The 27,899-nt window shown below is 35.8% G+C and overlaps 1 protein-coding gene and 1 pseudogene across 1 annotated transcript; both read left to right on the top strand.

Moving 5' to 3' along the window:
* Nucleotides 1-2,209: 2,209 nt before the first annotated feature.
* Nucleotides 2,210-14,540, top strand: LOC148154747 (uncharacterized). The gene is made up of 4 exons (XM_088014703.1): nucleotides 2,210-2,274; nucleotides 2,453-2,544; nucleotides 4,103-11,990; nucleotides 12,994-14,540. The coding sequence occupies exon 3, from the start codon at nucleotides 4,160-4,162 to the stop codon at nucleotides 11,984-11,986; it is 7,827 nt and encodes a 2,608-aa protein (XP_087870829.1). The 5' UTR covers nucleotides 2,210-2,274; nucleotides 2,453-2,544; nucleotides 4,103-4,159; the 3' UTR covers nucleotides 11,987-11,990; nucleotides 12,994-14,540.
* Nucleotides 14,541-25,081: 10,541 nt separating this feature from the next.
* On the top strand, nucleotides 25,082-26,987 carry LOC148154746 (uncharacterized; annotated as a pseudogene).
* The last annotated feature ends 912 nt before the right edge of the window (nucleotides 26,988-27,899 follow it).

Below are 27,899 nucleotides of genomic sequence, written 5' to 3'. Positions count from 1 at the left end.
CTGCCGTGCAGAGCGCATCCTAAAGTCCAAAGCTCCTGTCAGAAGTTAAGTAACCAAAACAATGTCTCAAAAAAGGACTTATCCTTCAGGGAGGGAGAAAAGAAAGAGGAAGAACAGAAAAAATCCAAGATAAAGGTTTGTTTTAATGTGACTTGGTAATGTAATGTAAAAGATTTGTAAAGCTGCTAATAGAAAATTAGCTTGATAGCGACCTGGAACAGTCCAGTTCAACAGCCAAATATTTATGCTAGGGTCTTTGTCTTTGTGTGAAAGTGAGTTTAAACTTTAAATGAGTTGATTCTCCTGTTTGGTTCTGTATATTTCTGAGGCATTTTTGGCATCAAAACACCGTGTTTGATAACATTTGATAACAATAATTGAAACTTCTCAATGTTTGACATTGTCTAGCAAAATGTTTTTATGTCAGGCTACATAGCTGCTACATCAATGAGCTACTCTATGCTGTAGTTGGGGATATGTTGTTTGCTGCTGAGCATAATCATTTTGTGGCTAAAACACTTATTTTTACATCAACTTCTAAGTTATGTGAAACTTCTGTTTAAATCATTTGAAGGCACAGAATCAGTCCAGTACCGGTACCGGTCCACATTCTCAGGAGAGAAAGACTCACCTGGTATAAATTAAAATTTTAGCTATTGGAGTAACGCTTAAGAGACATTTATATAATCAAAGAATGCCATGAATATGTGTGTAGGGGTGCACTGATTGCAGTTTTCTGGCCGATCCCCGATCCTTAAAAAGCCTGACCTGCCGATTTTGATTTTGGCTGATCTGAATTTTTTTTGTCTGAAATGTCACTAAATATAGCAAGTCACTCAGTTGGCAACAGTGGGGTGAATATTGTTAACTGTAAACATGCAGACCTGACCTGGTGGGTCGATCTGTCAGTCACACCTCTCCAGAAGAGGACAGACTGATTTTCAAACCTTTACTGACGAAGATAAGATCAGGGGATAAGATGGGCTTCACGTGTAAGTATCGGCCAATCATGATCCCCCAAAATTAAGGATATCAGCGCCCAGAAATCAACTGGTCGATAAATCTATTGGCCAATAAATGTATCCTATATTATACATGTATATAATGTAAACAGCACTGCCAGAGATGCAATAAGTTTATAGCGGGTGTGTGAATGATCTAATGATTGGACTGCTGACTGCAGCCAGTCCACATTGTTAGCAGAACTAGAGGGCCCCAAAATCAAATTTCGCTTAGGGCCCCATGGAGACTTGGGCCGGCCCTGCTTATAAAAAATGTCTATGCTCCAGCTTTTAGTTTATGTATTCATCTTCAGTGTGTTTAACAGATGAACTCTCAACTTGCCCCATACCGGCCACGCTTTGGGTTTGAGAATACGGGAAATGTCACCTGGCCATGACCAGCTCATCACCCTTTGAGACTGAAGTTAGTTTTGAGGATAAACAAACAATGAAATAATGATCGTACAATGGATCCTTGTGTTTTCATCGGCAATGACCCCAGCTTATGAACCAAGCACTTTGTGTCCATGAAACGATCTTGCATCCATCTCCTGTTGCTGTTAGTCAATAATAAAGTAAAAAAAAATGGCTTGATAAGTATTTTGTAATCAACTGCATATCAATGAACTAGAATAATAATGCCTGAACAAAAGGCCCTAACTGCACAATGTTGCTCTGAGGCAACAAACAAACAAAAAAAAAAACAGTTTTAGCATATAAATTATTAAAAAAACACAGTCTTGAAATGATCTACAATGCTTCTTTACATATTCACAGACATGAAAATATTTTTAGCTAGAGTTACCCAAATTTAGACATGAAGAAAAATAATCTATAAATTACTAGTAGGAGACAAGGTGTAGCATGCAACTCTGCTTCATAAAAAGGACTGCTGCTCTTCCAAGTAAAATGTTAAATGAATACCTCTTTTATATGGACAAAAATATGTCTGGTGGTACTTTAAATCATCCCCCCACAAAAATAAAATAAAGGAGCAACTTGAGGTACAGATATGTGGTTTGTTGCCTGAGAGCAACGCCATGCCAAAGAGGGTTAATCAGATATTTTAGCATTTGCATTGAATTTGAGAAAACAGATATGAAAACTAAGAAATGATGTAAGCCATTTGCCTGTCGTGAGAGGCGTTGTCAGACCTGGCTCACCTTTAAATACAGACTCTGAAGCACTTGGGCTGTCAACTGACCTATGCACCTAACAAGAGTGGGTTGGAGTTCAAGTTCATTTGCTTTGTGCTGAAAGACTTCAGATGAAGGTATTGTAAAATGATTAAACTACTGTTTAATTATTGCATAGATACAAGTTGCTTTCAAAACTTTGAAAATTTCATTGTGATTGCTAAATCAACAAGGTTGTGAGGTTGTCTTCAATAATATTCAAAATACAGACACAAATATTTGCCTGTGCTGATTTTACCTCTTCTCTCATTTCAGGGCTGTGAAGTGGCTTCTCTCATCGCTCTTGTCAAGCTGCACTTTCACAACAGAGGATCCCCTTACTGGGCGCTGAGCCAACCCATTTGCTGGTAAAATCATTTACTTTGCATCTTTTTAACCTATTCTAGGTCTAGCAAAGTGCTATGTAAATCATTTTTAAACCAGTTATTCATACCAAGCTTTGCATGACCTTTTCCCACTTTGGAAAATGGTTTCTATTGCCATGCATACATTTTAAGATTAGTTTTTTAAAGGTGGGGAAGTAGCATGCGCTAAAAGACTTACAATCTGCAAAAAAAAGCAACAAACCACAGATCACGTGACTGAAATTCAATCATCCATGTAAAAATGTCATCTTTATATTTACTTGAACGTTTATATTTGCTGTTACTAAACAGTAACCTCCTAATTTACTAATCCTTTACGACTTATTTTGACTAGTCAGTTTGACTCTGTTAAAAAGGCATCTTCAACATCCTATAACATGTAATACATGCTAACAATAAGATGAAGTTACACTTTTACCTTGTGTTTTCTCTGCTTTTTATAACATATAAGCCAGCAAAGTGAAAGCATTTCTTTAAATAAACTATTATCTCTGCATCATAGTTTCACACGATTTTGATACTAATGTAGCAGAGTAATGCCATGGACATCCCTCTGTCACTCTACACCCAAACATAAGCCTAATGTCTCCACCCCACCTCCCACCCCCTTACCATACCTCCTACAAGTTTTAATTCAGCCTGAAACGTATCTTTATTGATATAAATATTGATATAAATCACGTTTGAATGACAGTGAAATGAAAGTTTTACCAATCTTGATCTCTGTTGTGGGTTTTTCTGTTATTAACTTAGAGGTACCAACAATTTTGTCCAAGTGTATGTGAGGTTTGTCTAACAGTGGAAAACAGTTTTTGTTTCAGCAGTTCTGCTCATAATAATTCATACTATTGTTAATTTTTCACTTAGCATTGCTTCATTTCACACTTACTTTCTGCACTGAGTCCCCTTTTGCTTTCACAAACTGCACCATTACTTTCTGCCTTGGAAAGAAAAACAAACTTTTTCATTTGATAATATAAAGCAAAAGATTATTTTCTATAAAAATGAAAAAAATTACCTGGACCAACCTCAACCAGCATTTAATTTTATCTGCAAACTAGTTTTTAACGTAGTGAGCTTTTCCTACCTTCTTACAGGTGTATGTTTTTGTATTATTTGTGTTAGTTGTAATTATGAGATTCTCATCAAAATTTGATGTGCTTTTCTAATGTTATTAGCAATAAGATAATAAAAGGTGTGATTACACTCTGATAAGGAGTCTTCAAAAACATTTTAATAATCTATTTTTGTTTTTGGGGTTACATGTAGAAAACCTTTTGATGTACTGGTGACAGTATGCTACCAGATGTTTAAGTAGAATGTAAATAGAAAGCAATATTTGTTTAAGCAGTTCAAACTCAATTGCAGAAAGAATTAATTTATATGGTAATCATCTAACTTTGAATCATTTGCCAAATGCCAGTATTTCAGAGCCAGAATCAAATTAATCAAAGTATATCATAAATAGCTGTTACACTACACCAGCAAATAAATGTAATATTGTAATGTAACAGATGTTTTTTTTCTTGTTATCTTTCAGGTAAGACACCTGCTGCACAAGCTGACTGTTGCGTAAGTTGAAAATAAACTTTTAAAAATGGGAAACGTACCATCAGAAGCGAACATGGGTGACAGGCTCAGGTGCTACAACTGTCACAGAGTCTTGCCTCCATGCTGGTCCTATGATAATTATAGACAAGATGTCATCCATGGGCTGCATGTGTACGTGTTCAATGGAGGGGAATACTACAGACAAGTTGGCTATAATAATCTATACCAGTGTCCAGATTGCTTTTATAAGCCAATCAGAGATGCAGAACGCATGAGAGAGGAGGAAAAGAAAAGGAAAGAAGAAGAGAGGAAGAAAGAAGAGGAGAGAAAGAAAGAGGAGTTGAGTCAAAGAATATCAGAATCAAAGGAACGAGCCAAAGAGCAGTATGAGAAACAAAAGAGAAGTAGACAAGAGCAGCAGTCCAAGCATAACGTTCTGATTGGGCAGTTGGATGAATTTGAAGCTGACTATACATCTTATGGGGGAAAAGATGAGCTTCTAGAAATCCTCTCTCTGAAATGTAACATAGAAGCTTCTGATCTCACTCTCACTGCTCCAAAAGCTGATCTGCTGGGTAAGATCCTCTCAGCTCTGGACGCACTCCTGTTTGATGAATGGATAAATGATCCTCCATCCAGCAGCACCCTGCAGCACGCTCAGGTATACATCACAGAGCTGTGTGCGCTGTCTGTGGAAATACCAGAAGAGGTTTCTCGAGAAAATATCTCCAATCATGTGCAGTCCTTAGTTGGGTCCTTCAGCCAATCAGCATGTAATATTTCTGAAAGTCTTGAGTTGACCCAAGCCTTGTATCTTACTCTGATGCACTACATCGGTGACCAGGACAAATCTGATGCTGATGCGGTCATTATAGCAAAGAAATGGGCCAAGGAAGAGCTCACTATTGAGCAGCTTTTTCCTGTTGAGTTCCTGAGCATCCTCATTTCATCAATGCATGGTACAGTTGGCAAAGCCTCTATGTTTATCTTAAAAATGGAAATTCAATGTCTGAAACTTCTAATGTCGACTCTTGTCAATCTGAACGGTAAAGAGAGCCACTCTGCATCAACTGAGATGATCCTTGAACTTGTAGAAATAGACCAATGGACACCAATGGAGGCAGTGAATCTGCTCAAAACACTCTCATTAAAATGCACTGAAGATGTTTCAGTAGCAAAAGTCCTAAAGTTGGTTGAGGTTTATGACATATCACCAAGCTGGACGGATGATGCTGGACACTCTCTTATTCAGGCTCTTGACAATGCTAATTCAGAAAGTTTCTATCAGGATTTTCATAAGATTCTCAAAAAGAGGGATGAAAGCAATCTAGACGCAGCTCTAGCAAGCATAAAAATGTCACAGAAGTTGGATGACTCCAGGATTAAAGAAATAAAAGAAGTAATCACTGGTGTTTTCCAGTTTTCAGAAAATGCTCCCAAGGGACCTATAAATTTTGAAACTTTTGATACAAAGAATCTACAGAACTGTCTGTCTCAGCTCTGCAAAGCAGTTTTTGATGCAAAGAGTTGGTGGCCCACAGTGAAACACATGGTGCAGTGGTGTGTGCTGGTGCTAACCGGGAAGACAAACATACCACAACTGGTTTCTTCTGAAGATCCGTGTGTCATTGCCCTGTTTGCTGCAGCACAATTCTATATGGGGAACAAAATGGACATTATGCTAAACTCTGACAATGACACTGAAACTCAAGTTAAGGAATGGTCTGATTTCTACAAGAACCTTGGAATATCTGTCAGAACAAATATCAGGAAACAAACCGACACATCTTTTATGACGATCTATGAAGCTGATGTCATCTATGGTACACTTCAAGACTTTTTGTCTGACTACTTCATGTACTGGAAAGAGGTCATTGAGACCCAGATTCCTCATCTCATACGAGGATTTATCATTGACGAAGACTGTCTTCTGGCATCACAAACTCCTGATCTGCCAAGGCTCAAGGATAGTGAATTCCTTGCTTGTTCTGCAGAAGCCCTGCAAGACCTTATGGGAAAGTTCCAGTCAGAAGATATGAAACATAGAGAGTGGTTCATTAAGGTTGTTTTTCAAGCTCTACAGTCAAATTTAAAAGAAAGTTCAAGTACTGAAGCAAAAATTGTAAAAATCCTTAAGAAGATTAGCGGAAAGGAAATTCTTCCTAAAGACATGTTCTGTCTGACGTTTCTTGAGAATCTTCTCAAAGTGGTTACCAGTGAAAATAAAGGTGGAAAAATTATGACTTCCACTGCTGAAACATGGTGCTTTGAGAGCATTTTGGCTTCTTCAGAGCAAATTAGAGCCTCAAGTAAAGAAACCACTGAAGTCTTTCAAATGGTTTCAAATCTTGGTGACAAACATCTTTGGTCACCACTGGAACTTTTAAACCTTCTTGGAGCATTAATCAATCACCACCATGGTGAGGGATGCATTTCAATCATGAAAATTTTACATTTGCTGGAAACATATAGGGTGTCTTCCAAGTGGACAGATGAGAAAAAACAATCTGTCATTAGTTTACTAGAGTCATGTAAAACAGAAAATCTGATCCAGCATTTAGGGAAAAGCCTTGGAGATGAGAAAATAAAAACAATTGACACCCTTTTCGATGAGATAAGACAGATGGAAGACATTGATGAAGAAACACTGAACAAATCGTACAAGATAGTTGCTCATGTGACAGAACTAATCGAAAAAGAAGAAATCGAAAAATATGACGTAGAAAAGGCTAAACAATTCAGCCAGAGCACAGAAATAGCTGATCTTCAGGAGGTCTTGGCAGTGTTATGCAATGCTGTCAATGTTGACAAGAAGTATTTTCCCAGAGCCACTCAGATGATAAGCTGGTGTCTCTTGGCCTTGTCCAACACTGGGAAGCTCCTGGAAATGGGAACTGGAGAAGGAAAGTCTTGTGTCATAGCAATGTTTGCAGCATTGCGTGTGTTGAGGGGTGAAAAGGTAGATGTGGTGTCCAGCTCTTCGGTTTTGTGTCAAAGAGATGCGGCAGAATGGGAAAACTTCTACAAGGCCTTTGGCATTACTGTTGACTCAAACACAAATAAAATTAATGACAGCAGTAGAAAGGAATGCTACCAAAAAGACATTATCTATGGAACTATTGAAACCTTCGCTGCAGATCATCTTCGCCAGATATTTGAGATGAAAGATGTGAGGCCTGATCGCAGCTATGAGTGCATCATCATTGATGAAGTGGATTCTCTGCTGTTGGATCAAGGAGTGCAGCTGACCTACCTGTCCAGCCCCCTGGTCTGCATGGAGCACCTGAATACTATTCTAGCAATGATCTGGGGACACGTCCAACAGTATGGCTTCCTGACATCAGAACACCAGACATTTGTACAGGGTCCACCTGCTTCATTCTTCAGGGCCATCTTTGACTCAATAAACACAGAAGAAAGTGAAATTAATGATCCGTTGGACATTTTACGTATTGCAGAAGAAACCAACACTGTACCAGAGGGATTTACAGAGGACATCCATAAGGGAGACAAGAACGATATCCTTAAAAAGCTGAAAACTGTGAGTCAAGATGCTGTGATCAATTTTTTTGAAGAAATGGAGGAGTATGTCCCCTATGGTTTTACAGTTTATACATTAAATGACGAAGGACTGCTTTGTCCAAGAAAACTCAGTCCTTACAACACAAATCAAATACCAGACCTAAAGTTTCTTGTCTTGGGTGAAGGATTGTGTTGTCCTCTCTACGACTCAGAAGAAGTCCTCATCAAGCCCATTGCAGAGTTAATTTCAGAGAAGATTCAGTACACTCCCTGCACAGACAATAAAGACAAAATCAGCATTCCTGGATTCTTGAGGAATCTCATTGAGACCAAAATGTCTTTGTGGGTGGAAAATGCCTTTCTGGCAAAGCAGTTGAAGGAAGGACGGGACTATGTCGTTGAAAATGAGAATATCTGTCCAGTAGACTTCAGATCCACTGGTATCATTGAAATGAATAAGAAGTGGGGTGATGGTCTGCAGCAGTTTGTGGAGATTAAGCATCAAGTCAAACTGAGCACAATTTCAGCAGTGACAAACTACATTTCTAACATCTCCTTCTTCCAAAAGTACCATGGTAAAATATATGGGACTACAGGAACACTTGGTACTGAAAAGGACATTCTGTTTTTGCAGGATTTATATCCAAGCCTGTCTGCATGCAGAATGCCAACATTCAACAGGAAGAAACTATATGAGGTCAAAGGTACTCTGAAAAAAACTTCTAAAGAGTGGAAGTCAGACATAAAAGGAGTTGTCATGTCTCAGATTTCCTCAAATTCATACAGAGAGGGAAGAGCTGCCCTGGTGATCTGTGAAACTATCAACAGAGCCAAAGAGATCTATGAAGAACTGAAAAGCAGCATTAAAGGTGAAATCATCCTCTACAGTCGCAGTGATAAAGAAAGTTTGAGCAAAATAGACAAGGAGCTGGAGTCTGGTGATGTTATTGTTGCCACAAATCTTGCTGGTCGTGGCACAGACATTAAAGTGTCCAAAAAGGTGAACAATAATGGAGGATTATTTGTTATCCTCTCCTTCCTCTCTGAAAACACCAGAGTAGAACTCCAGGCCTTTGGTCGAACAGCACGCAAAGGGAAACCTGGATCTGCTCAGATCATCGCATGCACTGAACACCTGCAGCATGACTTCAGGTCAGCAACATCTCTGGAGGAAGCCAAGAGGACGAGGGACAGACTTGCAGCAGAAAAGATCAGTTCCATGATGAATGACATTTCTGAGATGAATTTGCGTGAGGAGCTGTTTTCAGAGTACTGCGAGACTCTTCACGATATTTACAAGAAAACAGATGGAGATGATAGAAAAGTTATTGTTGCCATCATGAATGAGTACTGGGGGATCTGGCTGCAAATTATGTCAGAAGACATCGAGCAGCGGAAGAAAAGTGAACTTCAACAAAGTCTAAAGAAGGATTTGTCTGTGGCAAGAGAACAGTCTTCATCTCAAACTTCCCCATGTTCAAGCATTTATCACTACATCAATTTTGGAAACATTTCTTTGGATGATAAAAAATGGGAAAATAGTGCCAGGCTGTTTGATAAAGCTATGAATCAAGATAAAAGTTGGGCAGCCATTGCTTTTTACAGTCACGCATACTGCACTATTAAACTGTCAAAGGGAGACTATCTGACTCAAGCCAAAGAAGATCTACTAAAAGCACAAGAGTCCCTCAAGTATCTGAATGAAGAATGCATTGTCTGTTTGCAGTTCATTAAAATGGCCACTGTGGACTCAGGCAAAGGTGAACCATCCATCCTTGAAAAACAGATAACATCCAAGTGCAGCATGTACAGGTTCTTTGATAAAAACATCACTGAGGCCATCCAAAAGATTGATGAAATCAAAGGAAAGGGGAGGGATGCAATAGCCAAAAAATCCCCTGTTTTCTCCTTGGTGTCGGATGCTGATGAAGCTCTCCAGTTAGAAGCTGATAACCTCTACAGACGTGGTCTAAAATATGTATTTTCTGTTGAGGAGAAGCCTCGTTTCTGCTGGGAGGGTCTGGTAGTTTTCTTGCTTGGAGTTTTGCAGATTATTGCTGGAGCACTGCTCACTGTATTTACAGTCGGTACCTTGGCTCAAATCGGAATGGGTCTCATTAGTGAAGGAATATCTGACTGCATAGAAGGTGTTACAGCCATGGTGACAGGAGAGTTCAGCTGGAAAGAATGGGCTATTGGAAAAGCCATCTCCATTGGTGTTTCTATCATATCATTTGGAGTTGGAAAACTAATTTCAAAGGGATTCAAGGCTGCCAAAGCTGCGTTCAAAGGCATAGGTAAAAAACTGAAGTCATTGCCAAAGTTTCTCTCCAAACAGACAAAACAGAGTTTAAGCACCGTCACAAAGACAAACATGAAAAATGCTTTAAAACATACAGTAAAAACGATTGCTGAGGAAACACTGTTCTACGGACTTGAGAAAGCAGAAGAAAAAGTACTTGACGAAATATTAAAAGGCATAAAAAATGAGGTAACAAAGGGAGTTGTTAAAGATGTGAAAACCAACCTGGAAAAAGAGCCCCTGGCTACCTTGGTGGATAATGTTGCGCTGTTAGATCTTCTATATAAAGAACAACTGAGTCTGGTCCTGGAAGATAAAGACAGAAAGAAAGACCTCCTTTCCATTTATAAACAGTTGGGGAATTCTGCACTACAGCCATTATATGCAGACCTTAGTTGGCAGAACAAGCTTAATTCATCAATCATCAAAGTGCTTGACAGCGCAACAGAAGGCACAAAAGGAAAAACACGTGCCATTTTGACAGGTTTACAAGTTATCCACCATGTTATTCTTGCAGGAGATGCCATTGGTGAAGTACTCACCCTCTCCAGCAAGTTCTTCTCAAACTTTGAGAAAGAACTGAACACATTTATCAAAGAAAAACCTTTGAAAGTGAAGCGAAATGAGCTAACTTTCTCAGAAACTGACATGCTGAAAATTTTCAAGCAAGACTTGGCCGAAACCCTCAGCTCTTTACTAGCTGATGCCTTGGTAGAGGTGTTTTACCAGAAGTTTTTCAATCACCTTGTTTCTCGTGCACAGAACGAAGCACATGAGGCCACCAGACGACATGTCAAATCTGGCTTAAAGAGTGAGAGGACAGAGGATATGCTTAAAGCTGGACAACTCAACAACTACATAGTAAATATGCCAGTAAATCCAAATGCCAAACTTTCAGCTAATGCTGGTCGACTCGCAAGATCACATGCTGAGAAGATCAAGGACAACAAAGCTGCTGGTACTATTCTAGATGTCAGAGTCCTGTCTGAAGCCACTGGTACCAGAGTTGTTATTCTTTCAGAAAACAAACAAGGAAAACTCACCAAAATGCAGGAAGTTAGTCCAAGCACCAAATCTGCTAGTGAAACAGTGACTTTGATCTACAGGCCAAAGAGCACCCAAAACCCTAATGGTCATTATGATGTGTTCATCGACAATAAGGCAGTGAGCATAGACAGTAAACAACAGAGTTCCCTGTTCCATGCTATGGCAAGAGGCATGAAACCAAAAGCCAGTGATTCAGAGATTGCTTCTGAGGCAAACCGCCTGAGATCTGTGGAGGCCAACATGCTCCTCAAGCAATCAGGGCAATGGGAACCTTTTATGAAGCGCAAAGAGTTGACGGAAACAATCAGAGGAGGAGACTGGTACATGGCAGAGGCCGGTAGACCAGAAAGAATTATAAAGGAAAACAAAACCCTGCTGCAGAAAATAACTGGAAAGATTGAGCAATACAAAGGATATTTGAAAAAACCAGCAATTCCAGCAGTAGAAAAAACCGTCAATGCAAATCAGCAGCCTTCAAACAGTACCATAGTGGAAGCTAACAAACTGAACCAGAAGAGCAAATTGGCAGTGGCAATGTTGCAAGCGAGAAAATATCTGTCTGGCTCAGATACCAGCAAAACCTCTGGTGTGGAGAAACAAGAAGGCCTGAAGCTGCCAACTGATCGCAACCTTAAAGATGTAGTTGAGGATATATCTTCTCCAGAGCCAAAAGCTTTAAAATCATGCTTAGCTTCCATGATAAGCAAAGATGATGTTGTTGGAACCTTTAAACTGATGACGTTCAGTGCAATGCTCAGATGCCAGCTGACTGACACCAAGAATGTTCAAAACAAGAAGAAGAGCAAAACCCGGGTTGCCATGTTTGAGAAGAGTTTTCAAGAAAACAGCACACAGATGGTGCAGAAATGGTACAGCCTGCTTCAAGACAAGGGTGTCATGACAAATGACCATCAAACAACAATCATACAATGGATCAAGACCCAGAGCTACAAGGACAGAAATGATCCACACAGGAAACAGGTGTCCAGCGTCCTGTCATGAAGAGGTAAGAATATTTTTATATTTTTTTAATGTTCTTTCAATCATTTGGTCACAAAAAAGAGTAAATTAGAAATTTAGAGTAAGAGACATTTATAATTCTGAATTAATTTAATTTTCATGTATTTTTATATTGTGGGAGGAAAAGAAATAAACTTTATTGTAAAACATTTACTGTTAATCTCTTTAGTATTTACATTATTCTTCTACATTGCTGCAATGATATTTTGTGAGACTCCATTTGAAATAAACTTATAGAAAACTCATTAAATTTCCCTGGTCAACAAACATAAAAATACATTTCAAAATAAAACATATATGTTGTTATTATTGCTCCATGTATCAAGTGTCAAAAAAACACAAAAACCTTCATTTTGTGTTTTCTTTAAATAAATAATCACTTAAATTTATGATGTAGTTAAAATGTTATATTTGATGGCTGTTTTTGCTGAGTCTGTGGTATAGTTTAATTTGTATATTTTGAGAACTGTTAAGATTGAACATAGTTAAAATCCCCGTTTTAACACTGTCAATGTCAGAAAATTCAACTTGAGAAGCAAAACCAATCCTAACCTCAGTGAACTGCTAAATAGTTCACTATTGTGATAAGAAGTATCAATACAATTATGAGTATTGTTCACTGTATTTTCTTACACCAGCAGGGCTTAAATGGAATCAACCACAATGCTTCATAGAGTATGTGAAGGCACACAACATACCAGAGGAAATGTGTGAATGTTGTGTTGTTTCAAAAGTTACAAGGAAGAGCGTAACCATTAAAAAAATGGATATAATCTCTCTTTACTCGAGACCTTCATCCTGGGAGAGATGGCCACAGTCTCAAAATTTCCATCTTAAAGTGAAGTGTTATTTATCTGGTTACCTACCATTTCATGATAGAATATTGCATCACTGCTGTTATTAAGTATTTGGGTGAACAATTAAATGTTTATATGGGATTTTATTTCATATGCCACATTACTGACCTAAGTGTGTTTTTTTCCTCATAGTGAAACTCTGGATGATGCTGGTTAACGAGAATCGAAACTACTCATCACTTCCACCTGCCTGATCATCAAAGAGAGATTTCAATTAGTGACAATATTATACTGTCAAACAAATTCTACAGACAAATTTGGGTTATTTTTAATTCAAGTCTGTTGAAGATGTCCCTTTTGTCTGATTTAAACAATAGTACAGTTTTTATCTATTTTTGACTTTTTATCAAGTTTCACTTAGTTGAGCTGAATAATTTACTTTTGGACATTTTCTGAAGTTAATTGTGAAATTTCCTTTTTGCCCACTAGAGATTTGTTTCCATGGAGTAAAAAGTAAAAATTCATTTCATTTTACTCCTCAAAATATTCACACTTTTATTTTGTTATGACTTTATACAATTGGATTTTAGCAACTGTTGAATTTTAACAAAATCTGATTGTGAAAATGGCAAAAAAAAAAAAAAAAAAAACGAGACATGATGTTGAGATAAAGTAATTCTTTCTTGAAATATTTTACATTCAAATCACATTCAAAATACAGGAATGAATAGATTCTTTGTTGTAAATCTTGACTATAAACAACAGATTATAATCTTGAAAATGGTAAAAATTAAAAATTCTTGCTTGATTCTATATGTTTTCTAATGATAAAAATCATACAGCCACTGGGGAAAAAATTTATGTTAGAGACTACAATATGTTTTACCTATGCAACATGTGTAGCTTTTTTGTGTTTTATTACATTTTAGTAAAGTTTTTAGTCATGTGGGGTTATTGGTAAGTTTATTACTTATTTTTGGGTTGTCAAATTAACTAGTTGGGTGGCAGCGGGTTTTCCATGTCTAACATGCTAAAGTTTCAATACCCTTCCAATAATTCATTTTGTTTCTTTTTTATCTAAACATCTGCTTCAAATATTCAGATTTATTTTTTGACCACTTTACAGAATGTTTTGGGTGTTTTGTTTATGGTGACGGTAATAACATTAAATCACTGATTATATTTCAGTCTGGTACTATAATGGAAATATATTATCATTGTTTCATCATGATATTTTAAAACTTGCTTTTAGTCAATTTAAGAAAACATTTAGTACATTTAGGATAAACTAAATAATAGTTATGAATATTACTCTTTGTGGGCCATAATTTACACATTTAATAAGTAATTAACAATGATAAAAGGATTAAAAAGCCTCCACGAAAGAAGCCAAGGCTTGTGTATCTTACCTAGCATGATAAAGTCACATTTGAACTTCACATAAAGCCAACATTTAAAAATTACATACTGGGAGTTTCACATATTTTATTAAAAACCTTTTTCTTTCTGCATCTTTGTTATGTTGTTTCAAAATGTGGTATTAATCAAGTGATAAAGATGTTCAATGTTTTCCTTGAATTGATGACAGTAATCTTGGAAAAACAAGGGAGGTTGTTTGCATCTTGGTGGATTATAGAAACAAGATCTAAAGGGAATATGTATTCAGGTTTGATATTATCTTTTCCATGTTAATTTCTGACTGAATTGTGTGTGGTACAATAAAGGTTTTATACTTGAAACTGGCTATCTCTCTCCATTAAAATAATTTCCATAGCTTAATCACGGTGAAATAAAATGTTCACTGAAAGCCTTTTAAAACAATATAAAACTGAACAATATATCACAAGTTCATTTAATTAAAATTAAACAGGTAAAAGTTCACAAAAAGAATACTTTAACCAAGCATATGCAGTTGTCCTAAACCAACAACATTAAGTCTCTTCTTAAATAAACAAATTACCTTTCTTATTACAAAACAAAACTGTGCAAATTTATACCTTATTCTGCTTTCCAAATGCGCTACTTTCAAGATTTCCTTCTGTTATTTCCAGTGTCTCTTCTCAATGTGCCTTGTAAAAACAGGAAGTGCACCATGCAATAAAAAACACGAAGAAATATACCGCTCTTCGAAATTAAACCACAAATGAACACAAGGTGTCACTGTTGGACCAGCGAACAATCAGGTTCATTTCAATCATTTGGTATTCATTTATATTACCGGTAATTACCTCTTTTCTAAAGGAAATGTCAAAATTGAAAGCTATTTTCTTCACAGCTGTCTTCTCTACTGTTATTGTTAAACTTCATCTGAAAAAAAATATGTCTTAATTTAAATTAGGAAATAGTTGATGTGAAATTACGGGATTACAGGAGAATTTTCTGCATCACTTCTATGGTAGATTATAGATTTGTCGAAGTAAAACAGCAAACTGAAGCTAATCAGGAACATCAACTTTTTTTTGCTTGATATATTCTTCCTTTCAATAATTTAAGAAAATGCAAATTAGCATTTTGCAGGACTATGAAGCTCTACTCTGCCTTGCAAAAATGCAAGTAACAGAGTACATGTTCTTCTTATTCTCTGCTGTTCTTATTTCCCAGTCTGCCAATTTTGGTAAATTACCATGTGGTAGGTTTGCAGTTGTCCAAAACTCTTTCCCCTTCCTACGATGGACTCAAAAGACTGCTGTTTGTCACAATTTCAAAAGTAACACATTTCAATATGATTGCACTTTATTGTCTGTTCGCACAGAAACCTGTTCTCAAAATGGAATAGAATTCAAGTAAAAGTAAGTTTGATTTTATACATAAACACACATACATCCATATATATATATATAAAAAAAACAAAATCATTTGACAACCATAGTGTCCAAAGATGGCTACATTGCTAAATGTGTGAATTTGTCCCTTTTAGAACAGGGCACCCTGAAGTCTAAACAGTGACTTTCCTCAGACAGGATGTGGGAAGATTCTGTTGTAATTTGTTTAAAGTCAAACACTGGATATGTGTAAAACTGCTACTAAAAAAGCAAGTCTGCAAATGCTGTCCAGCAATCTTAGAATATGTATCAAGTTTTCTTAATATCCCACTCTTTATAGAAGTAGCAAAACAATACACAACCAACAGGCACGTGCAGAGGGGGGGCCTGGGGGTGCTTGAGCACCTGCCCTTTTTGCTCCTTGCCCCAAAGTGCCCTTTTGGTCAATTTTTTTTTTTTTTTTTTTTTTTTTTTTTTTTTTTTTGTTGGTATTATTATTTTCAAAGCCCTCTTCTGACACATAATAACATGTACTACATGTACATGTAAATTATTTTATTTATTTATTTATTTATTTTTGTACAACATAATAAGCCTTCCGGTCACCTTGTTACCTTTGACCTTTTGCCTGTGACGCATGACGCAGTTGCCTCTCGCGCAGTGACATAAGGCGGCTAACTGGAGCTCAGCATAGCGAACGTTCCAGATTACAGAACAGTTTTTGGTGAATTATATATATATATATATAAAAACGTTTTTGGTGAATAAAGTGGAGTAGACTTGCTACTTGTCAGATGACGGAAAACGTTGAAAGTATCGTTTCTGCTTCAGCTCGGAGTCGCGGTTTAAGCAGAGAGGTAAAGAAACACAACAGACACTGACAGGCTCTGCGTCTGGCTTACTCTGAAGAACTACTGAGCGAGAGGAGACAGACAGGTGAGGAAAAACTGTTCTTATCTATCGATTCAGTATTTTTATCATACAGACTGTTGTTGTTGTGCTATTAGCTAGCTGCTAGCTACGACTTTGCTAGCAAAGCTAGATAAATAAAAAGCTTCTTCCCTGTGTACGAGGCACATCGCCCGTCCAAAACTTATCATCTCCATAATGGATATATGTCCGATCTTCTAATTTCCTTTGCTGCATAATGTACATTGCATTTATTCTGGCGTTAGGTAAATGTGTCTTGAAAGAAAATAGCACTTAAATAAAAGTCCAACAAGGGTATTCATTTAGACTTAAAAATAACTCACCCTGAATTACCATGATAGATATAATGTATGTCATAAATGAAGGGGAAAAAACTCAACCCAGACTTTAAGTTTAGCGTCTGGTTCGCAGAGTATGTAGTTAAATTTGTTTCCCCAATTATTCAATGGGAAAAAATAAACTAACCTCAGTTAAGTAAAATAAAATTGTAATCAAAACTTTTGGAATTGTAATGATTTCTTTTTTAAAAACAAATTCTTTTGTTTAAAAAACTTTTTTTTAATTAAATAACTAATTTTTGTCTTGTGAACTTAAAAAGTTATTTGCCAAACATAAACTTTTATTTGCACACATCAGAAATCTTTTGTTGCGATTTTGGGTCCTGCCCATGACGTCATGTGAGAATCACAAGCAAAACTTTGAGTCAAACAAAAACTTAGAATATCAAGAAAAGATTTCTGACATGCACAAATAAGTTTGTTTTGCAAAAAAAAAATTCACTTCATGAGACAAATGTGTGATTTAAGTATTTAAAAAAGTTGTAAGCAAAACTCAGTAGGCTTTTCCCATAGTGACATGCATTAACAATTCAATTTTTGCTTTTGTTTTTTTCTGCAGTTCCACCTTAAAGTTTGATGCAGCTCTGCTTTCCTGAATGGACCATCTTCATCTCCACTGCAGCAAACAGGCAGCTCTTTTGTTTTATAGATTACAGTACACCAAAAGGTTGCTTTGTGCCCTTGTTTATATTTTTAATAGTGTAATTCTGTAAAGACAAAATATGTAAATCAGAACTAAACCTCCAGCTCTGATTTACATATCTTGCTAAATTGCGGGTTTGAATATCGCAATACGTTCCTATAACAAAATAGACCTGCAGAAATTACTAATCAAATATCTTACATATGCATAGTTGTATGCTCTGTATAGAGATTTACCTTAGCTTTGATTGTATATTTCACAATTTTGTAATTTATCATTGTTTATTAAACTCTGAAAGCTGTGTGACTTTGTTAATATTCTGTCCTAGAATGCGGTAAGATGTGCCCTTTTTTTTTTTTTTTGAGCACCTGCCCTTTTAGTGGTCTCTGCACGGCCCTGACAACCAAAGATCCTTGTTATAAAAGATCAAAGTCTCACAAGAAAATATGTCTATAGGACAGAGTGTGAAAATTGGTTTATTTGTTTAAACATAAACCAATTTTATTTTTAAATAAAATACAACCAGCCTTGTGATGTCTTCACTGTTGAAGACATGACAAAATCCCTATTGTGAACATTGTTATGAACATAAATAATCCTATTTAAGATGAGGCACTGAGTCAATCAAGAACAACCATGAACAACAAAATGCATTTTGTCATTATGTTTATTCAAAAGACCATAACAGCATTTTAAAGATTCTCACTAAGGCTGATAGTGAAACCAAAAAGTACAAGGAAGCTTTTAAACAGTACAGTTGTAAATACCCCGCCTGCAGAATCGGTAAGAAACAAGTCCAAGAAACAAATGTCACACCTGTCAAGTTTAATTTCCTCATTTCAATTAGCAGATAGTTTTGCACATAGTTCCAAAATAACTCTACAGAGTTCCTCATTCAGTGAATCCACAGTACAAAGTTTTCATACCTTAAAGCTCAAAGCTCATGTCCCAGTCCTCCACCACAGTTCCTGAATGTTTTTAATTATTTATTTCCTTGGTGATGAAATGAACACAACATAATGGAAAACTTTAAACAGAATCAAAAGCAAAAATGAGTGTCCAACAGTGCTATATCATTTCATTTTATGCTACACTCTTCACGGTGTCTCTGAAGAGAAGAGACCAGATTAAACTGCACCAGTTTTGAAGTCCCTATTACTCCAAGTGGCCACTACATCATTTGATGTTGTAAACTACAGAACGAAAGCAGGTAAAATTAACATGTTAATAATAATTTTAAAAGGGTTCGAGTGAAAGAAATAAGAAGCTGCTTGCATTTTTGTTTGACTAGATGAGATTTTTTATGTTTGTCATATTCACAGTAAAGACAGTTGTGAGAAACACACTTTTTATGAGGATGTCATGATTTACAAACATGGTAAAGTTTTTACAATAGTGGAGAAACTTGTTTTTGCTTGATATATTATTCCTGGCAAACCAATAGAGTATAATCATTTCAATTCTACCTTTCAATAATTTAAGAAAATGCAAATTAGCATTTTGCAGGACTATGAAGCTCTACTCTGCCTTGGAAAAATGCAAGTAACAGAGTACATGTTCTTCTTATTCTCTGCTGTTCTTATTTCCCAGCCTGCCAGTTTTGGTAAATTACCATGTGGTAGTTTTTCAGTTGTCCCAAACTCTTTCCACTTTCATACGATGGACTCAAAAGACTGCCGTTTGTCACAATGTCAAAAGTAACACATTTCAATAATATATGATTGCACTTTATTGTCTGTTCGCACAGAAACTTGTTCTCAAAATGGAATAGAATTCAATCAAAAGTAAAAAATGAATTTATACATAAACACACATACATCCATATATATGACCAAAACAAAATCATTTGACAACCATTTAGGGTCCAAAGATGGTTACTTTGCTCAATAAATGTGCAAATTTCTCCCTTTTAGAACAGGGCACCCTGAAGTCAGGATCTGAGGAAGATCCAGTGATCTTCATCAGACAGGATGTGAGAAGATTCTCTGTAATTGTTTTAAAGTCAAACACTGGATATGTATAAAACTGCTACTAAAAAAGCAAGTCTGCAAATGCTGTCCAGCAATCTTAGAATAAGTATCAAGTTTTCTTAATATCCCACTCTTTATAGAAGTAACAAAACAATACACAACCAAAGATCCTTGTTATAAAAGATCAAAGTCTCACAAGAAAATACGTCTATAGGACAGAGTGTGAAAATTGGTTTACTTATTTAAAAATTAAAACTGTGTATACTTAAAGGCTGAAGACATGACAAATTCCCTTTTGTGAACATTGTTATGAACATAAATAATCCTATATATAAGATGAGGCACTGAGTCAATCAAGAACAACCATGAACAACAAAATGCATTTTGTCATTATGTTTATTCAAAAGACCATAACAGCATTTTAAAGATTCTCACCAAGGCTGAGAGTGAAACCAAAAAGTACAAGGAAGCTTTTAAACAGTACAGTTATAAATACCCCGCCTGCAGAACAAGTAAGAAAAAAGTTCAAGATTCAAGTCTATCAAACAAGTTTCACAGAAACAGGAGTAAGAAACAAATCTCACAGCTGTCAAGTTTTATTTCCTCATTTCAATTAGCAGATAGTTTTGCACATAGTTCCAAAATAACTCTACAGAGTTCCTCATTCAGTGAATCCACAGTACAATGTTGTCACACCTTAAAGCTCAAAGCTCATGTCCCAGTCCTCCACCACAGTTCCTGAATTTATTTATTTATTTCCTTGGTGATGAAATGAACACAACATAATGGAAAACTTTAAACAGAATCAAAAGCAAAAATAAGTGTAACAAAAACCTTCAGGAAAACATAAGTATGCAAAATAAATCAGCACTTAATCTTCAAACTGCAAGTGAAAAAAGATTTTAAAACACAAACAAAAATAAGTTTCTTAAAGGAACAAATACACACACATGAATACTGCTGATTGGGAAATATTTTTCTATCCAAATCTGGCTTTAAACTTCTCCACAACAATACTCAGACCTGCCTGGTGTGTTCCCTGGTCGTCTTCTTCTTTGTGTGAGAGGAGGGTAAGTGGAAGAGCGGAAGAAGAGCGAGTGAGAGAGTGTTTGAATATTTTATATCTTTGGCTTTTTTTCTTACTGTTTTTCACTGGGTGTTTATGTTACTTGTTTAGTTGTGATTTTGTGTTAGTTTGTCATGTTTTAAGGGTTTTTTGTTGGGTTCAGGTGTGACCCTGAGGTGTGCCTGGCAGGCCGGCGTCTGATGGCTGGGTCTTTCTCCATGCTGACACAGTAGAATGGCATCAAGATGCTGCTGGTTCTCCGTGCAGCGTGGAGGAAGTTTGTTTGGCTGTAGGTGAGGTGATCAGACATGAGTCGATTAAATCAGCAGCTCCAATGAGTGGAGCTGTGGTTTGGTTTGTAGAGAAAGTGGTGCAAGCCCAACAGTTGTAGGAGTCTGGCGATTCAGTGAACGATTTGTTTACTTTGTACAGGTGTAGCCATTCACGCTACCGGCAACCAAAGTAACATTGTCAAATGTGCCTCCTTTCATCAGTGACAAGTTTTTGATTGAAGAGCTGTCTTGGCATGGTAAGGTGGTAAAATGAATTAATGGGGACCACTTGAAAAATAACTGAATAAAATATTAAGTCTTTTCAAGTAAACAGGCTCAGGTCCAATTCAAATCCCAAGTCATTGGTGTGAAAGTCAAAGTCCAAGTCTCTGAACATCAAAAATCAAACAAAACTCTGGTTATGTCAAAAACAGAACTGTACCCATTTTGATGTTTTACATTTTTCTGTTTGTATACATTATGTTGTGCTGTTTTAAATGATTATCACTTCAATTTTTAGAGTTATTTTTTAAAAAGCCCAACTAGGGACAAGTGCTGCGAATTTTGCTATTACACCATGATGCAAAAATGTTATTTAGTTTGGTTAAGAATAATTATTTCACTGTCAATAATGACTTCTAATAGATGTTCTGAGTTGCCAACGGAACACAGAAACACCTTCATGAGCTCAAAAGTTCAAACTGATGAATAAAGAGGATGGATGCTCTCTGCTAAAATATTTCTTGCTGTCTTTCATGTTCTTTCAGCAAACAGTTGAGACAGAGTTGTTTTTGGTTTCACTGCTATTTACCTGCAATCATACCTGCCATTCAAAGTATTCTTAAAAGATTGTCTTAGTCTGCAGCTCATGTGACCAAAAAACTTGAGATGACAAGTTAAAACTTGAGTTAAAATGTTGTTTTAACTTGAGATAAGTTAAAACTCAAGTTTGAATGTTAAGTTTTAACATTTTAACTCAACAACCTCTAGTTGTGTACAGAGTCTCTGAGAACAGGTCTTAAAGATATAGTCAGTGTTTTCAGCAAAGTTGAGCTGACTGTCCAGGAATGAAACAAGGAATTTAAAATTTGCAACAGTTTCGACAGGTTGGCCATCAAGTAAAACTGGAACCACTTTCAGTTCTTGTTTGTCATTTAATTAGCTCTACTTTCTTAAGAAAATGGAAAGGTATGTTCTTTTGTGAGGGAATTTATAACTGTGCCAGAATTAATAATAAATAATAAAGACTTTGTGGTATTCTGATTAAGTAATGCAATTAGATTAGTTGTGTTATCATAAAATACCATAAAATATGTCACTGTGTGTGATTAAATATGCATATAAGGTTGCAATACATTACCTGATGGAATTGTGACAAAAATATGATGTTGATGGGATTATTTCTGGTTTAAGAAAAGCTAATGCAGATGTTTATGTTTATGATGGAATAAATCTACATAGATTATATATACAGTAAGTTACTGAACTACAAATTGGGCTGTATTGACAGTTAAATGAGCTGGTTTGTTCAATAAGTAATCTGAGAGAAATTGGAGTAACACAGACTGCGTCTCCTGTGTGATCATTTACATGCTGTTTTTCAGCGTCATCTGCTGCTGACGTGTCCTTAACCCTGATACTAGATACATTTCGTAACTGATGCACCCAAAGGAAAATACTCGCTTATAACTACTTTTTGTCCGCCTTTATTTTTTTTTTTTAAATGTTATTAATTTTATTGGTGTTGAAAAACAGAGGGAGGGTCTGTGTCTGTTAATACAGAATGAGTAAAATGAATTAACGGGGCCCACTTGATAAATAACTTTGAATAAAATATCAAGTCTTTTCAAGTAAACAGGCTAAAGTCCAATTCAAATCCCAAATTATTGGTGTAAAAGTCAAGTCCAAGTTTCTGAACATTTTTTCAAGTCAAGTCTAAAGTCTTAATATTAATGACTCGAGTCTGACTGAGTCCAAGTCATGTGACTCGAGTCTCCACCTCTAGCTGTGTTATATATTGCACCTCCTGCTCTTACCAAGCACAATTAGACAGCATAAGATCCTGAAGGAACCAGAAGGAAAGCTTTAAAATAACAGCCTTGGAAAGAAGAATTAGGAATAATTCTGCGCAATGGTTATTTGTGGTAAGAAATGTTACTTGTTTATTTAAGAAGAAGTAGAACATTGTTGTTGTATTTGTTTAACCTTAACATGTTTTATTTTATATGTGGTAAACACGAGACACAGTATTTTGTTGTATACTTGGTTTAAAAGGCTCTCAAGGTTATTAATTTGTATTTCTTAATGATTAAGCCTTGGAAATAATTTTATTAAACATGTCCAACAATGCTATATCATTTCATTTTATGCTCTTCACAGTGTCTATGAAAAGAAGAGACCAGATTAAACTGCACCAGCTTTGAAGTCCCTATTACTCCAAGCGGCCACTACATCATTTGATCTTGTAAACTATAGAATAAAAGCAGGTAAAATTAACATGTTAATAATAATTTACAAAGGGTTCCAGTGAAAGAAATAAGAAGCTGCTTGCATTTTTATTTGGCTAGATGAGTTTTTTTTTTATGTGTCATATTCACAGTACAGACAGTTGTGAGAAACACTTTTTATGTTGATGTCATGATTTACAAACATGGTAAAGTTTTTACAATAGTGGAGAAACTTGTTTTTGCTTGATATATTATTCCTGGCAAACCAGCAAAGCATGAATGACAAATAATTTCAATACTACCTTTAAATCATTTAAGAAAATGCAAGTTAGCATTGGTGTTATGTGACGCTCTAGACTACTCTGCCTTGCAAAAACAAGTACTGTATCTATGTGTCTTTACTGAGATTTGGTGTGACAAATTAACATGAAGTAGTGAATATTTATGAAGAAGATAAACTAACTTAATAAACTTCTTGAATGTTTTCCATCCATTTTCATTCTGCCTCCCTGTATTAATGCTTTATAGAATGACTAATGAATTTATAAAATAATTTATTATTTTAAGTGTTGTCAGGCATGTGGCTACAGGTTTTTCAGATCTAGAGTTAAATTTTTTGTTATTTTCCTTTCTTTAGGTTAGATAGAGAGTATCTTTATACAGCATTGTTTCTGTTGCACTAGAGTCACTCTGAAACATTGTCTTTTGTTCACATGGAGCGAAAGAAAAAAAGAGTGTTTATGAGAGAACATGCTAAAAAGATGAGGAAATTAGTGACTAGGAGCAACTGTCAAATTTGATATTAAAAATGAGTGAATATGGGTTGCACATTTAAAATCTCTTATATAGCAGAGTCTATTAATAATCATATTTCTCAACATTTTAGATTAATATCAGCATCATGAAACTAAGGAAACACTGTTTTTAGACTAGTATTAAGACAGACCTTTCTTAAAATAACTAAATATTAAATTGACTTTTTTCTCAACATTTTAAGAGTTTTTCCTCTCCACTCATTAGGACAGGCTTGTAGACTGCAGAACTAACTGTGGAGGAGATGCAGAGATCCCCAATTCATGTGGGAGAAAATAGTTAGAATACATTTTCTTCTTATTCTCTGCTGTTCTTGTTTCCCAGCCTGTCAGTTTTGGTAAATTACCATGTGGTAGGTTTGCAGTTGTCCCAAATTCTTTCCACTTTCATACGACGAACTCAAAAGACTGCTGTTTGTCACAATGTCAAAAATAACACATTTCAATAATATATGATTGCACTTTACTGTCTGTTACTTTGTTGAGTTCAGTAAAAAGTAAAAACTGAATAAATGTAAATTTGTCCCTTTTAGAACAAGGCATCCTGAAGTCTAAACAGTGATTTTCCTCAGACAGGATGTGAGAAGATTCTGTGTAATTGTTTTAAAGCCAAACACTGGATATGTGTAAAACTGCCACTGAAAAAGCATGTCTGCAAATGCTGTCCAGCAATCTTAGAATAAATATTAAGTTACCTTAATATCTCAGTCTTAGTTAAATGGATAGAATATAGAAATAATAAAACTATTCATACAGAATCAAAGGTCCTTGTTATAAAAGATCAGTCTCATGAGAAAATAAGTATATGGGACTGAGTATGAAAACATTTGCAAGGCACTGTATATCTGAGTTCACAATCCTGTTATTTATTTTAGCCAAATAATTTATTGATTTAATCAAATGTGAAATAACATTGTTTCCTTTTTCAAATGTGAATATCTTTTCTTTCCTTGCAGGACAGCTTGAATCTGCATAGCATTTTTATCGAGTCCTCTATAAAGTTTTATAAAATGGGAAACGAGGTACCAAGGGAAAGTAACATGGGCAACACCCTGATGTGCTGCAAGTGTGGCACAGTACTATCTCCCTGTAGGTCCAATGATAACTTAAGAAAAGAGACTGTCAATGGGATATATGTGCACGTCTTCAATGGAGGAGAATACTACAGACCAGTTGGCAACAACTATCACTATGAGTGTAGAAAGTGCTTCAAATAAGGCTTAATAGCTGTGAAGACAGTAGGAGAGAAGGAGAGCAGAAGAAAGAAGGAGAGAAGAGGAGAGAAGGAGAGAAGAGGAAAGGAAAAGAAAAGAAGAGTTGATTCATAAACTCCAAACATCCCACCAACAAGCTAAAAAGCAGTATAAGAAACAGCAAAATGAATTGTCAGAAGAATGTGAGACAAAGCAAAATATTCTAATTAGGCACATTGATCAGTTCAACAGCAACTCTCACAGTGACAAAGATGAGTTTCTAGAAATTCTGACTTTGAAATATAATATTGAGGTTTCAGATCTCAGTGTCACCGAGCTAACAGCTGATCAGCTTCAGAAGATCCTCTTGGCTCTAAATGATCTCATAAATGATGAATGTAGAAACAATCCCTCAGCACTCTGCAGCATGTTCAGGTTTACGTCACAGAGTTTTGTGCTTTGTTTCTGGAGCTACCAGAGGAGGCATCGCTGGAAAATATTGTCAATCATCTGCAGTCCTTAGTTGAGATTATCAGTGAATCAGCATGTAATGTTTCAAAGAGTTTTCAGTTGACTCATGTCCTTTATTACGGGTGGTCAATCCTGGTCCTGCAACTCTTAGATGTCTCCCTGGTCCAACACACTTGAATGCAACAGCTGATTCACCTCCTAAGAACAGTCAAGATCTCCAGAGTCATGCTAATGACCTCATTATTTGACTCAGGTGTGTTGAAGTAGAGAAACAGTTGCAGGAGACAAAAATAGAACCAAAATATTTACAAATCCTCTTTCTCAGACTCTTCATGCAAACCTAAACAAAGATACATGTGCTTAGAGTAAGATTATTAGTTTTCTGAAAAAACAAAGATGAACTTTTTGTGTTTGAACACAAAAAGTTCCTCTTTGTGCTGAACTTTTTGTCTTTTATTACATTTTAGTGAAGGTCATCTGGGGCTATTGGTATGTTTGTTACTTATTTTTGGGGTGTCAAATTAACTAGTTAGGTGGCAGGTTGTTTTGCATGTCTAGTATGCTAAAGTTTCAAATCTCTTAGTAATCAATTTTGTCTCATTTTTGTATAAACATCTACCACAAATATTCAGATTTATTTTTTGACTAGTTCACAGAATATTTTGAGTGTTTTGTTTATGGTGACGGTAATAACATTAAATCACTGATTATAGTTCAGTCTGGTACTATAATGGAAATGACTATTGTCATTGTTTTATTATGAACTTTTAAAGCTTGTTTTTATTGAATTTAAGAAAAAATTTAATATATTGAGGCTATAAATTGAGTATTGGTGATTGATATACATTATTCTTTGTGGACCATAATTTACACATTTAATAAATAATTCACAATGATAAAAGGATTAAAAAGTCTCTAAGAAAGAAACCAAGAGTCAAATATCTTACCTAGGGTGATAAAGTCACATTTGAACGTCGCATAGATTGCTTATAAAGCCAAAATTTTAAAATTGTGTTGGGCGTTTTACATATTTTGTTAAAAACATCTTTTTTCTGCATTTTTTTATGTTGTTTTAAAATGGGGGGGTGTTAATCAAGTGATAAAGATGTTTAATGTTTTTCTTTAAACTGATGACGGGAATCTTGGAAAGACAAATTAGGTTGTTTCCATCTTATACAAACAAGATGCAAAGGAATTTGTACTCAAGTCTGATATTGTCTTTTCAATGTTAATTTGTGACTGGATTGTGTGTGGTGTAATAAAAGTTTTATCCTTAAAACTGGCTAATTCTCTCCAGCTGTTTTTGAATAACATTACCTCCTTGATGAGTTTCTTACACAACCCAGTTAAAGAGTGAGATTATATTACTCAAGTAAAAGAAAAAGGTATAGTGCAGTAAAACTACTCATATAAGTACACTTTTTCCAAAAAAGTTACTCAAGCGAGTGTAACAAGTATTACCCACTTCTGAACAAAGACAACAACATCAGTAGCCTACAGGCTGCATCGATATGAGAAGAGCTGCATTCTATGTCTGCTATTGGCCAATAGAGCTTTGGAACCAACGTCACTGCGTCAGACGTTGTGGGGCGTTTAGGTGCAGTCGCTCGGTGCGATCTATGCAGGCCACAGACCAAAACAAACTTTATCCCGGTGGTTTTATTGTGTTACTGAATGCAGTGAAGTGCACGCTGTTATTCTAAGGAGGCTTGTCTCCAACTGCTCCGGTATATCATAATTGTGACTTTGAACCTCGAAATTATGACTTTGAACCTCGAAATTATGACTTTGAAAGTTGGAATTATGACTTTGAATCTCATAATTATGACTTTGTAAATCGAAATTATGACTTTGAATCTCATAATTATGACTTTGAAAGTCGAAATTATGACTTTGAATCTCATAATTATGACTTTGAAAGTCGAAATTATGACTTTGAATCTCATAATTATGACTTTGTAAGTCGAAATTATGACTTTGAAAGTCGAAATTATGACTTTGATTCTCATAATTATGACTTTGAAAGTCAAAATTATGACTTCCTGTTGGTCTTTTATTTATTTATTTATTTCATAGCTGAAATGGACTTCCATACAGTAGAGAAGACAACTGTGAGGAAAATAGCTTTCAATTTTGACATTTCCTTTACAAAAGAGGTATAAATGAATACCAAATGATTGAAATGCTCTTTATC

The sequence above is a fragment of the Poecilia mexicana genome, unplaced genomic scaffold (assembly GCF_051168715.1).
Source record: "Poecilia mexicana isolate PSO_F unplaced genomic scaffold, ASM5116871v1 scaffold_17, whole genome shotgun sequence".
Taxonomy (NCBI): Eukaryota; Metazoa; Chordata; class Actinopteri; order Cyprinodontiformes; family Poeciliidae; genus Poecilia; species Poecilia mexicana.
Note: the sequence above shows the minus strand (reverse complement) of the source record. Positions and strands in the feature narration are given on the sequence as shown.

Excerpts from the sequence above, each read along its gene's own strand:
- LOC148154747 (XM_088014703.1), top strand. The coding sequence starts at position 4,160 with ATGGGAAACGTACCATCAGAAGCGAACATGGGTGACAGGCTCAGGTGC.